Source organism: Equus przewalskii, chromosome 13 (assembly GCF_037783145.1).
Source record: "Equus przewalskii isolate Varuska chromosome 13, EquPr2, whole genome shotgun sequence".
NCBI classification, from domain to species: Eukaryota; Metazoa; Chordata; class Mammalia; order Perissodactyla; family Equidae; genus Equus; species Equus przewalskii.
The window spans coordinates 58,410,401-58,423,064 of record NC_091843.1 but is presented as its reverse complement, the minus strand read 5'-3'; the positions used below and the strand labels follow the sequence as shown (position 1 = coordinate 58,423,064).

The 12,664-nt window shown below is 39.9% G+C and overlaps 1 protein-coding gene across 8 annotated transcripts in view; it reads left to right on the top strand.

Moving 5' to 3' along the window:
* Positions 1–638: 638 nt before the first annotated feature.
* The window catches only part of APC (APC regulator of WNT signaling pathway), a 116,509-nt gene continuing 104,483 nt past the window's right edge, over positions 639–12,664 (top strand). For 4 of the 8 annotated variants that reach the window (XM_070571287.1, XM_070571283.1, XM_008535730.2 and 1 more), the window contains exon 1: positions 639–1,364. In XM_070571287.1, the coding sequence (XP_070427388.1) occupies positions 1,200–1,364 (165 nt within the window). In that variant the 5' untranslated portion in view covers positions 639–1,199. The remainder of the gene's footprint in view (positions 1,365–12,664) is intronic. The other 4 variants (XM_070571288.1, XM_070571284.1, XM_070571271.1 and 1 more) reach the window with 2 other exon arrangements.

Below are 12,664 nucleotides of genomic sequence, written 5' to 3'. Positions count from 1 at the left end.
CACTTGGAACAAAATCCAATTCTTATCATGCCCTCAATGCCCTACCTGCTTGGCCCCTGCCTTCCCCAATTTCATCTTCCACTGTCCTGTCCCTCTTACATACCGGTCTCATCCCCCCTCAGGCCTCTGCTTTTGCTGTTCTTCTCTCTGGAATGCTCTGCCCCAGATCTTTTCATGGCTTCTGGCCCTGTGGTCTGTCAGACTGCTGAACGAATGTCATCTCTGGAGAGAGATGCTAGTTCCTGCCCCTCACTCTCCATCCTCTTTCCTTGGTTTGCTCTCTTCCCATCCCTTATCACTATCAAACATGATTTTGTTGATTTATTTTAGTCCTTTATGCTCTATTCTTTCCCACCAGAATGTAAGTTACACGAGTTTATATTCCTTACTGCTCTGAGCCTAGAACAGCATATAATAGAAACTCAAATAATATTATTTGTTGAATTAACGTTCAATGAAATTAAGCTAGAGAGGTAATGCAAGGTAAAGAGCTGATTAAACTGTGGGATACAAACAGGGAGGACTTCCTGGAAGAGGTATGTTTTGAATCAAAATAGTAGGGGCGGGGAAGGGCGTGGTGCACAGCTACAAAACAAGCATTTAGTGAATTACTCATTCATCTCCGTCTTCTTCACTAGATTATGAGCTCCTGTAGGGCTGGAGCCGAGATTTATTAATCTTTTCTAGCATCAGCGCCTAGCACAGGGCCTGGCACATAGTAGGTATTAACTACATAGATGTTTGCCGAATAACTGACTGTGGGGTACGTAGAACGGTCTATTAATCTGGCTGAAGCGCAGTTCAGGAAAAGGGAGTAGGACTGGTGACTCCGAGATTCGGCTGCCCAAGCAGCAATCGCGCACAAAACACGACCCTGAAGCACGACCCCCGCAGCCGGGGGACAGCGCCCAACGCGGCTGCGCATTACAGCACCCTTGTCGCAGGGCTGGGGGACGCCGGCGATCTCCGCGCACGCATGCGCACTGTATTCTTCCCGCCTCCACCAAGATGGCGGTGGCCAAGTAGCGAGGGGGCGGAGTGTGGCCGCCGGAAACCCAGCCGCTGCTGGGGGGAGCTGCAGGCGAAGGCCCCGGAGCAGCGGGCCGAGGCTGGCGCGATGCTGTTCCCGGGAATCCTTGTTGGGTACTGGTGAGGAAGGTGAAGCACGGAGTTCCCTTCCCGGGCCCTCGGCGCCCCCTATGTACACCTCCCTGGGCTCGGGGCCGGTCGCCGCTTTGCCCGCTTCTGGACCACCCTCTCCTCTCGGGTCCTGGAGCTCCGGCGGCCGCAGGGGCTGTGTCCCGCAGGAGGGGAAGCGCCCAGGCTGCGTCCGTGCTTCTGGCCACGGGACGAGCGTCTGGCAGGTGAGTGAGGCTGCAAGCATTGGCGTCTCCTCCTCGCCGCTGCTCGGGACCCTAGTGGTGCTCGGCCCGATTGCGGCTCTCTTGTCTCCACGTCCCACCCCGTCCCCGCCCCGCGCCCCCTTGCAGGCCTCCAGTTGGCCCCTGGCTTCGCAAGTCCTCCATTCTCACACAGCGGGTGGGGGTCGTGGGGCCTGCCGCCCTCCGCACCTTTCCTGGCTCCTGAGGAAGCTTCCCCCCCGACAAGCGGTCTCTCTGCGTTAGGTGGGTGGGTCGTCGGCCCCTCCTATTTTAGTCGCCTCCTCATCTTCTTCGTTTCCATCCTCTTGTTTCCTTTAGAAGTTTTTAACTGGCAAGATTACCGGATAACCTGGTACATAGAGTTACAAAGAAAAGGCTTGTTATCCAGAGGCCAGTGAATTTTATTCACCTTGATGAGGGAATCAAGTCCCAAGGAGTCCGGGATGGTTTGGGCCCATAGAACTCCTGCATAGTAGAGGAATAGTATGCCTGTGATGGCAAATGATGTTCGTCTAAATTAATCTCTACCTGACTATAGTAAATCTTTAGTCTCTGAACTTTTGAGGCTGGGGGCGGGTAAGTTTTCTAGATCTAGTGAAAGAATTGAGAAGTGTTCGTTTTAAAAAGGAAGGCCTTATGACTGTAAGATCATGTAATGACGCAAGAAAGGAGAAGTGATTTATTCTTTTATTCAATGTGAGCTTAAATTGCCCATTGAAGCTTTAGAATCCCGTATTGTACAAGCCCTTTGTTTTATTTAGAAAGGACTAAAATGGAGAAAAGCTTTTTAAACTAAAACTTTTCAAATTTCTCGGGTTGTCAGTTGTTGCTACTGCTTAACAATCCTTATAGTACTTGGTATTTTCTATAAAATTTAGGCTGTGCCAGTCTCAGTTCTCCCTCCTTTTTTACTGGGACAAGGGGAGTCAGAATTAATGGTTTAAGAAACTGTCCTAAATAATGTAGTACCTTGCCAGAGTTTATAAATGGCATCTGCAGGATCGAAATGGTAGTAGAAGAAGTTGCCATGGCTGGTTCTTCCATCTTTTCTTGTAGTTGGATAATGTGTCAAGAGCCCCAAAACTGTAAAAGTGGGATTATAAATGGTAGTTTGTCCTTTGAGATTGCAAATGGGTGGACCCTTTTAAATTAACATTAAGTTGAGCAATGTCAGTTTGTTTAAGGTATGCTGGATGCTCTCCAAAGTTATTAAAGCACAAACTATCCTTGCCTTGTTGGAAATCTACATTAAAAATCTTTCAGGGGCCGGCCTGGTGGCCTAGCGGTTAAGTTCGCGTCCTCTGCTTCGGTGGCCTGGGGTTCGTTGGTTCGAATCCGGGTGTGGATATATGTACCGCTCATCAAACCATGCTATGGCAGGTTTGCCACATACAGAATAGAGGAAGATGGGCATAGATGTTAGCTCAGGGCCATTCTTCCTTGGCAAAAAGAGGAGGATTGGTGGCAGATGTTAGCTCAGGGCTAATCTTCCTCAAAAAAAATTAATAATATAATAATAAAGATCTTTCACAGATGGCTTATAATTGGCCGCACAGATTTGTTTAATTTTCATTCTACCTCATGACACATACGTTCTCCTTTGCTGTAGACTTTATGACTTATTAATGAATCTCTTAAATTTAGGGAGAGAATTGTTGAGTTTAAGAGAAGGTGTTTTTCTGTTTGATTCTTGTATGAGCTAGTTCCTTCATTTGTTCATTGCTAGCCTTCACTTTTCTACCAACCAAGACTGCATGCTTTTAGAGCTGGTTGTCTCTCAATCCTGTGCTTTTGGCTGAAGGGATAGTAGGACTGCTGAGCCCCAGTCAGTGGCTCACTCCCTCTGGCAAAATAATTTGAAGCATTTTGTCAGAAGACACCGCTGACCATAAACTCGCCTTAAAATCTCTCACTCTTTCACTTTTATGGAAGCTGTTTTTTCTCTCTCATTCTCTCTTTAGGAACCCCTTTTTGTCTTTCTGTTCATCCAACCCATTAGTCTATTGCTGGCTTCATTTGCCTCCCTATGTAACCGGGATCCCATGGTCATCACTTTTTACAAAAGCTCTCGTAGATGCCCTAGAATGCGTTACTTTCTGTAGATTTACCTTTCTATTCCCCAGTCCTGAATAAGCCTCATCACTAACTTTGTCAGTTGACCCCTGAAATCCTAAAGGATGCAAGAGACAGTTATGTAAGGATATTGGTTAGTATTCATATCACTTGGTGCTCTGATCTCTGCTGGGTCTTTGGTGTTGATTATGTTCTTTTTGTCTCATTTCCTAAAGGTTTCTATAGGAAATAACTTGATCTCTTTCTTTCCTGAGAAAAATCTCAACCACCTTCTAGTTCCCTCTTTTCCATCTCAGTGTCATTTCCTTATTTACTCATATCTCAGAGGAAGAAATCTCCTTCCTTTTTTTCAAGAGCAACCCTCTCCAAATGTGTTCATGGTCATCCCTCCCCATCTTTCTTTCTGTAGAACTGTCCATTATCACTCCTTCTTCAGTCTTTCCGTGTCTAGGCTACATACATGCTTATATCTTTAACAGGGCTGCCAAATACAGTGTTATGTGCTGTGCAACAACAAGGAAGCCAGTATGAATCTTGAGCCTGCTGTCCCACTGTATTTTTATTCTTTAAAGACTCATTCTTTCATCCCTGGAGCCTGGTATAGTAGGAAGAACATTGACTCTTGAGCCAGATCTGGATTTGATGTCTATCAAAACCATTTAGTGGCTGTGGCTGCAAGCAAGTTACAACTCAGACCCTATAAAGTAGAGTGTTACACTTACCTTACAAAGTTGAAATTGAAGAAATTTAACACATCTTAAATGTCAGTCCAAGTGTTTGGTACATTATGGAGTTCTTATAAATTATTTTTCCTTTGTACTCTGACTTCCTTTACCATTTCGGCACTGAAATTGTGAGTTTTTAAAAGTCATCTGTGGCCTCCTAATCACCAAATCTAATAGCCTTTCCTCAGTCATCCTTGATTTCCTTGGACCATTTGTGAAATGTACTCTATAGGAATGAAATAATCTGATGTCTTGGTTCTTCTGCATTGTGCTTCCTCATTCTGTTCTCTGAAAGTTTCTTCACTCCTGCACTGTCTCCTGCACTGTCTTCATTTTGTCTTCCCCCTAAACATAGCTGTTCCCTACATCAGTTAGGATGCAAACTGGATTTAAAAACAAAAAGAATGTATTGGTTCATGTAATTGCCAAGTGCAAAGACAGAATTGGCTTAAAAAGTAGTTTTTTTATAGTCTTATGTCATCAGGGCTGAGGTTCTGTTTTTCTGCTATTCTCTCAACTTTGTCCTGTTTGGGCTTCGTGCTCAGACTGGCTTCCCTCCTGGTAAAAAGACAGCTATCAGCAGTGTTCATATTATAGCCTCTTTCATTTACTTCCAAAGGGAGAGAGAGAAGGCTTCTCTTCCCCTAGCCTTTTTGCAAAAGGCCTAAGCTGTGCTCTGAATAAACGGAGAAGATCATGCTGCCAAGTCTGCCACAATATCTTTGTCAAGAGAGATAGAATTATTCTAATTGGCCTAGCCAGTGGATGAATCTCATCTAAACTGAGGAGGAGGTGGAATGGATCCTGGGGAGATTACCAGTGCTCTCAAGGGTCTCTCTGCTTTTCACTGTGTTCTCTTGGTGATTGTATCCTTTTTTTAATGACAGAAATCATCATTTCTGTGTGGATGTTTCTCAATTCTGTAACTCTGCTTCTTCAACTGCTTGCTGTATATCACTATCTTAGATGTCCTGCCGTAAGCCTAACTCATACCAAACTGAATCAGTTGGATTTCCATCCACCTACCCTCACCTAGTGTGTTTACATGTGCATGTGTGTACATGTATTTCTCTTCCTCCTGATTTCTGTTTTCTAATCACCTTTCTCTCAGTCTCCTGGTCTTCAAACCTTGCAGTCATCTTGGTTCTTCTCCCACATTCAATCATTTGTCAGATCTTGAATATATCTTATATTGGTTCAGCCCCCAATTACGTAATACCCGACTAACGGATCTTTAAACAGTATCTCACATAAAAAGAAGTCCAGAATTGGAGGGTTCCATAGTTAGTCAATTTAGCTGCACAATGATGTTATTAAGGATCCAGGTGCTTTCCATCTTTATCCTTTGTGTGCTGACCTTTGTGCTCAGGCTTGTCCTCTCATGGTTGCATATTCCTCCTTCTGCTCCATGCATCACATTCTCACACAGCCACCAAAGACAGGAGGAAGTTTGCCCTCACATCTCTTGATTAGGCAAGTAGACCCTTTACAGAAGCCCTATATCACATGTGCATCCTGTTGTGCTCATGCCTTAGTTGCAAGAGGGCAGGGAAAACTAATACTTGACATTTCAGTCTAGGAAGAACTTAGGCAAAAGGCTGAACAGAAGATAATCAACAATGTCAGTGACATACTTCCGTTGTAGTCTATGGGGAAGTAAGTTCAAATAAATAAGAGTTTTCAGATAGTAGTAGCAAACTTAAAGTACTCCTTACTCCAAGAGTTGATATGTATAATAGAATTTTGGTCAAACATTAAATAGTCATAAGTGACTGATTAGAATTGTATTATTATGTAAAATTAGGATATTTGAATGGCATATCCCCAGTTTTTTAAGGTTGATGTTAAGTACGCTTAGGCATACCTGGTAGAGCTGCTGTGAAAAATGGGCACATATAACAACTATTAGGAAATGGATTCTTGGTTCCCCTTGTGGGTGGGAGGCATTTGGATATAGGGGGATCTTTTTGGTTGTCATAGTGATTGTGAGGTCCTACTGATGATTAGTGAGTAGAGGCCAGATACACTAAGTGTCCTGTGATGTCTGCCCACCAAGTAAGAATCATCCCTTCAAAAATGCCAGTAGTGCCTCTACACAAAGCAAATGCTTTGCTTTTTGAAAGAATTCACTGAGGTTCATCTGTATTCTTATATAGCAAGTGACAGAAAACCAAATTCAAACTGCTTGAACAATAAACGGAATGATTAGGTCTTATAGTTAAACTTCAGCTAAGGCTTCGTCCAGCGGCTCCCGTGAAATCATCAAGGACGTGGCTCACTTTCTCTGTGAAACATTCTGCTCTGTCATTCTCCGTGTTTGATTTCATTTTCAGGCCAGCTTATCTCATGGTAGCAAATTACTGTAGCACTTTCAGACTCAATATCCTCAATTTACATATAAAGTAAAATGAAGACTATCTTTTTGTTTGATTTTATGTTTGTTGAGTATCATCACTGCTGAAACCTTCCCTAAATACCTACCCCTAAAAGTTGATTACTTCCCGTCATACTACAACTTTATAATCTATGTAACTTTGTTATATGTCATACTCTATGGGTATTATTTTTCTATGTCTCATGTATTACCTTGTCTTAATTATCTTTGTATTCTTAATGTCTAGGGTACTCCCTGGCTTAGTAGCATACAGTAACTATTTATGGAAAGAATTAATGAATGACATAGACAGGAAGGACGTGGGAAGAGACAGAGAAATATAAGAAGGCCCCATTCCTTCAGTAGTTGTTATTGAACCATGAATTATGTACATTGTACTCCTGCTACCACCAAAGCATGTATTTGTAATTAATAAAGTATGAATTCCTTGGAAACCTTACTGAATTCTTGTAGTGTTTTTGTCATTATTTTCTCAACAAAACTGAAACCAATTGCCATTATTCATTCATTCAGCAAATATTTTTGAGGACCTGCTGTGTGCACATAATATAGCAATAATGGTGAACAAAATAGAGCCTATACTCTCCTCGAACTTAAATGTTAGCGAGGGACACAGTCAATAAACATTATCCATGTGTCCACATGTACACACATATCAGATAGTCAAAAGGCTTTGAAGTAAAATAAAATAGGTTTGGGGGTAAAGAGTAATGGGATGCTACTTGAGATAGATTGGTGAGGGAAGGGCTTTTTGAGAAGCCCTTTGAACTGAGAGACCTGAATGAAGTGATGGAGTAAGCCCTGGAACTATCTGGGGGAAAATATTTAGGTAGGAGCAGCAACTTCTAAGATGAAGTGTGTCTGTCATCTTGAAAGAACAGTAGGGAGGCCAGTGTGACTGAAATAGAGTGAGTGAAGCGGGCAGTGGTCAGAGAGGTGGTAGGACAGGTGGCAGAGGCTAGATCAAGTAGGGTATTGAAGGTCATTTTAAGACTTGATTTTAGTCTGAATGAGATGGAAATCATTGAAAGGTTTTAAGCATAGGAATATCCAGATTTGACTTGGTTTTTGAAAGAATTACTCTGGCTTTGTGTAGACAATTGATTGTAGGAGGCAGGAATGGAAGCAGGAAACCAGTTAGGAAAATCTTACAATAATCTAGGTTGGAAATGTGGTGCTTGGACAAGGTGGTAGTGGTGGAGGAGCAAAGAAGTGGTCAGATTTGTGCTATATTTAGAAAGCATTCAGAATTTATTGATGGATTGGATGTGGAGTGTGAGGGAAAGAGAAGTAAAGGATGACTCCAAGTTTTTTGACATGAGCAACTAGGTGAAAGGTGGTACATTTTACTGAGATGGGGTCTATGGGGCAGTGGTAGGGGGTTGGTGGGAAGTGGGTTTGGAGATTTAAGTCAGTTTTGTTTTGGATATGGCTATGTTTGAGGTACCTATGAGGTACTCAAGTGGAGACATTGAATAGGCATATATATTAGGAGTTTAAGGGAGAGGTGGAGCTAGCTAGAGGTATACATTTGGAAATTATCGGTGTATAGATGATATTTAGGACTACAGGACCAGATGAGATCACGTGGGAAGTGCAAAAGGATTTATGAAACATTTTGATATTAAAAATGGTTTCTTATATCGAAGATTGGAAGCCATTATTTGGGACAATAATAGTTATAGCATTCAGAGTATGGAGAGGTTAGTTAGTAATTCTCTGAGAAAGAGATGGGACTTGACAGGATAAAAAAGGCTTTTTCCTTTTTCCATGCCACGCACAATGCCTGACATTTAGTAAGCATTCTGCAAGTGTGGTGAATGAACAAGAAGCACTCAGGCTGGGGAACAGCTTGAGCAGAGGTATGGCAGCAGCCAAAGTGGGAGTGTTTTAAAAGAAAGTCAGAGAACTAGAGAAGATAGTATGTGCTGGTGAAGTAGTGAAAAGTAGGATTGGGTTAGTCTATTCAAGGTTTTAAATGCTAAAACAACAGTTATATTTAGTCCTATGATTAATGATTTTCAACTCTATTTCTATTGTTAGCACAGTGCCTCTAGTTTCCATCTTCTAATAGATGCTCAGTAAATATTGAATAAGTGAATATGGAATTCCCAACGTGTAAGATTTACCTCTACCGTATTCTCTCCGGCGTATTAAAGTATACTAGAATGCAAACTACCTTAAGTGACATAGGGATAACCTTATGTTTGCTTCAATTTATTATTATTTCTAATAATAAGCATTAAAAACATTTATACTTTATTATTGATATCAAGTTACTTGAGACATACCTCACAACTGGCCAGAAGATACCGGGGCATGGGGCTGGCCCCATGGCTGAGTGGTGAGGGTCGTGCGCTCCACTTCGGTGGCCCAGGGTTTCACCAGTTCAAATCCTGGGCACGGACATGGCACCGCTCATCCAGCCCTACTGAGGCGGCGTCCCACATGCCACAACTAGAAGGACCCACAACTAAAAAAAGCAAAATACACAACTATGTACCAGGGGGCTTTGGGAGAAAAAGGAAAAATAAAATCTTTAAAAAAAAAAAAAAAAGAAAATACTCGGGTATTGGAAACACTGGGTTGAAAAATGGCTGCTCAAGAAAGTGAGGAGCCCTAACAATCTTTAGAGCTAGCAGTTACTTTGTTTTTATAGGAATGACTACTGTGTGCCTGTTTATAGATCATTTTCTTATTTAGGTGTCAAGGAGCAAAACTAGAGATGATATGTCTTTGGAGATCTAATTATCCTTTAAAAGTTATATCATTTAAAATACTAAATATAATTAGAAATGATCTCTATTTGAAATAATTAGCATATCATAGACTTACACAATTTAAATGTTAGAAAATAATTTACCTGGATAAAATCATACTGAGACAAAAACGAATTGAAATTTTAAAGTTACATTTTGAAGTATTTTTTTATATTTAGGATACTTCAGGTTTGTCGTTATTTTCTTCTATTTTTGTAGTATACCCCATTATTAAAGTTTTAAATAGTCGTTGAAGAAAATTTAGGAAATGCAATAAAAAGTACAGATAACATCCATAAACTCATCATATAGACAAAACCAGTGTAGTTTTTGTCTTGCCCCGCCACTCCCTCCCTCTCATTTCTGTGCCTAGAACTTATTTCCCCCTTTAGTCACATTATAAGTGTAAGTGTGTGTGTACCTCTAATTTTTTTTAACATTAGGTTATATACATTTCTTAGAATATTTTGTAAATCTTATTTTTATTGACCGTATAATCCATTGAAAGAATTTTTTCAATTGAGGTCATAATAGTTTATAACATTGTGTAATTTCAGTTGTACATTATTATTTGTCCCTTACCATACATATATGCTCCTTTACCCCTTTCGCCAACTCCCCCAATCCCCTTCCTCTCTGGTTTTACTGTATTATCCTTTTTATGTATTGCTGGGTTCAGTTTGTTCATATTTTGTGTATGATTTTGCTTTAGTGTTCATGAGTGAGATGGCCTATATTGTCCTTGTCAGGATTTGAAATCATCATTATGCTAGCTTTATAAATGAGCCGACCCTCATTTTCTATTCCTGGAAGAGTTTGTGTATGATTGGAATTATTTCTTCCTAAAATGTGTGCTAGAACCTGGCAGAGAAGCCATCTGGGCTGGGAATTTTCTTTGTTTTGGGGGGTTTTTTTTGCTTGTTTGTTTGTGAGTTTTTTTGGTGAGGAAGATTGGCCTTGAGCTTAGATCTGTTGCCAATCTTCCTCTTTTTTGCTTGAGTAAGATTGTTGCTGAGCTAACATCCGTGTCATCCTCTGTTTTATATGTGAGACGCTGCCACAGCATGGCTTGACGAGTGGTGTGCAGGTCTATGCCCAGGATCCCAACTTGCAGACCCTGGGCCTCCGAAGCAGAGTGTGCAAACTTAACTGCTATGCCACTGAGCAGGCCCGAACTTTCTTTGTTTTTAGTTACTAATTTGGCTTCTCGTTGTTAAACAGGTTTTCTGTCTGTTACACAAGTTTTCTGTCTCATGATTATTTTGGTAATTTTTCCCTAAGACTTCTTTTTTGTCTAAATTTTCAAATTTACTGGCATAAAGTTGTTTGCAATAAATATTCTGTTATCCTTTTAATGGCTATAGGGAAAAATTCCGTTCTCATGTGTGATGTAGGCTGTGTGTACCTTCTCCTTCTCCTTTATCAGCCTCACCATAGATTTAGTAGTCTTTCAAAAGAACCACATTTTCAATCTTGATGATCCTTTTTATTACATGTTTTCTACTGCAATGATTTCCACTCTTTATTTCCTTTCTCCTACTTTTTTGGGCTTTACTTTTTTGTTCTTCTGCTGACTTCTTATAGTTCACTACTTTTCAGCATTTCTTCTTTTTAAATATGTGCATCTAAGGCTAAACATTTCCCTCTAAGCACTGTTTTAGCTAGCTGTATTACTCAAATTATGATATGTAGTATTTGTGTAATTCACTTTAAAATGTTTTCTAATTTTTGTCAGTTTCATCTTTGACTTTTGGATTATTTGGAAGTAGTATATTTCTCAATTTCTAAACACATGGAGATTTTCTAGTTATTTTTAGTTTGTCTTTGATTTTTAATATTACAATGTAATCAGAGAACATACACTGTGTTTCAGAAGTCTGTGATTTCAGACTTAGAATTTGAGATCTGCATTATGGCCCAGTATATTGTTTTTTTTTTTCTCTGTAGTTATTGAGCACAATGTTCTTTATATTTTCATTAGGCCATGTTTGTTAATCTTGTGTTTCAAATCTCTCGTATAATTAATGATATTTTGTTTGCTTGTATCAATTACAGAGAAGGGTGTCTTAAAATATCCCAACATGGTTGTGGATTTGATCGTTTTTTCTTGTAGTTCTCTCAACTTTTGCTTTGTGTATGAGGCTATGCTAGTAGATACATAGAAATGTATAATAGTTACATCTTCTTAGTGACTTATCAGTATGAAGTGTTCCTCTTTTATTCTGATAGTGCTTTTTGCATTAAGATCTAGTTTGTCTGGGATTGTTATAGCAACACCAGTGTTCTTTTTATTACTGTTGTAAGATATGTCTTTCTCCATTCTTTGACCTCCAACCTTTCTGTATTCCTATGTTTTAGGTGTGTCTCTGTGTGACATGTTAGGTTTAAATCTCCCATCTTACTTTGTACTTTATGTCTGCCCTATTTGTTAATTGTACCCTTTTCTCTGCTTTATCATTTAGATGAGTTGGCTATTTTATCATTCAGATTTTTCCCCTTATTTGAAAGTTATGACCTCTTTTTCTCTTCTTTTACTAGTTACTCTAGAAATTACAATATGCATCTTATAAACTCTAGTGTTAATTGATACCTTTATCCTCTTCCCAGATGATACACTTTAATTCTCTTTACTCACAGCCCTACTTATATAGTATTCTTGATGTGCATTTTAATTCATTCTTATTTTTCTCTTTCTCTTCATTATTGTTGTTGTTATTGTTTTATATTATCAATACTCAGTTTAGGTTAATGCATGTATTTACCGTGTTCTTATGTTTCCTATGGTCTTCCACTTAGGATCGTTTTCCTTGATCTTGAAGAATCTGAAACACACCCTTTATAATTTCTTTTAGTCTGTTTGCCTGAAGATATCTACCTCACTTTTGAAGCATATTTTTGCTAGGTACAGAATTCTAGGTTGGCAGTTACTTTATTTCAGCACATTCCACTGCTGTTGAGACCTCAGCATTTTATGTCTCTTTTTCTTTTTAAAATAACCTATCATTTTCCTTTGGCAGCTTTTAAGATTTTCATCTTTGTCTTTGATTTTCTGTTGTTTTACTATGCTGTGATTAGGCATTGGATTCTTTGGGCTTCGTGAGTGTGTGGATCGCTGTCTTATCAGTCATGGAAATTTCTTAGCCATTATTCAGATATTTCCTTTGCTCTGTATTCTTTCTCCTGTCCTTTTGGGACTTCTGTTTAATACGTTAGGCCTTCTTATTCTGTCTCCTCCTCCCTTTTCTGTTCTTTTCCTTCTTTTTGTCTCTCTAGGTATCATTCTGGATAGTTTAGTCTGACCTATCTTCAAAGTTCAAAATTTTTTCACAT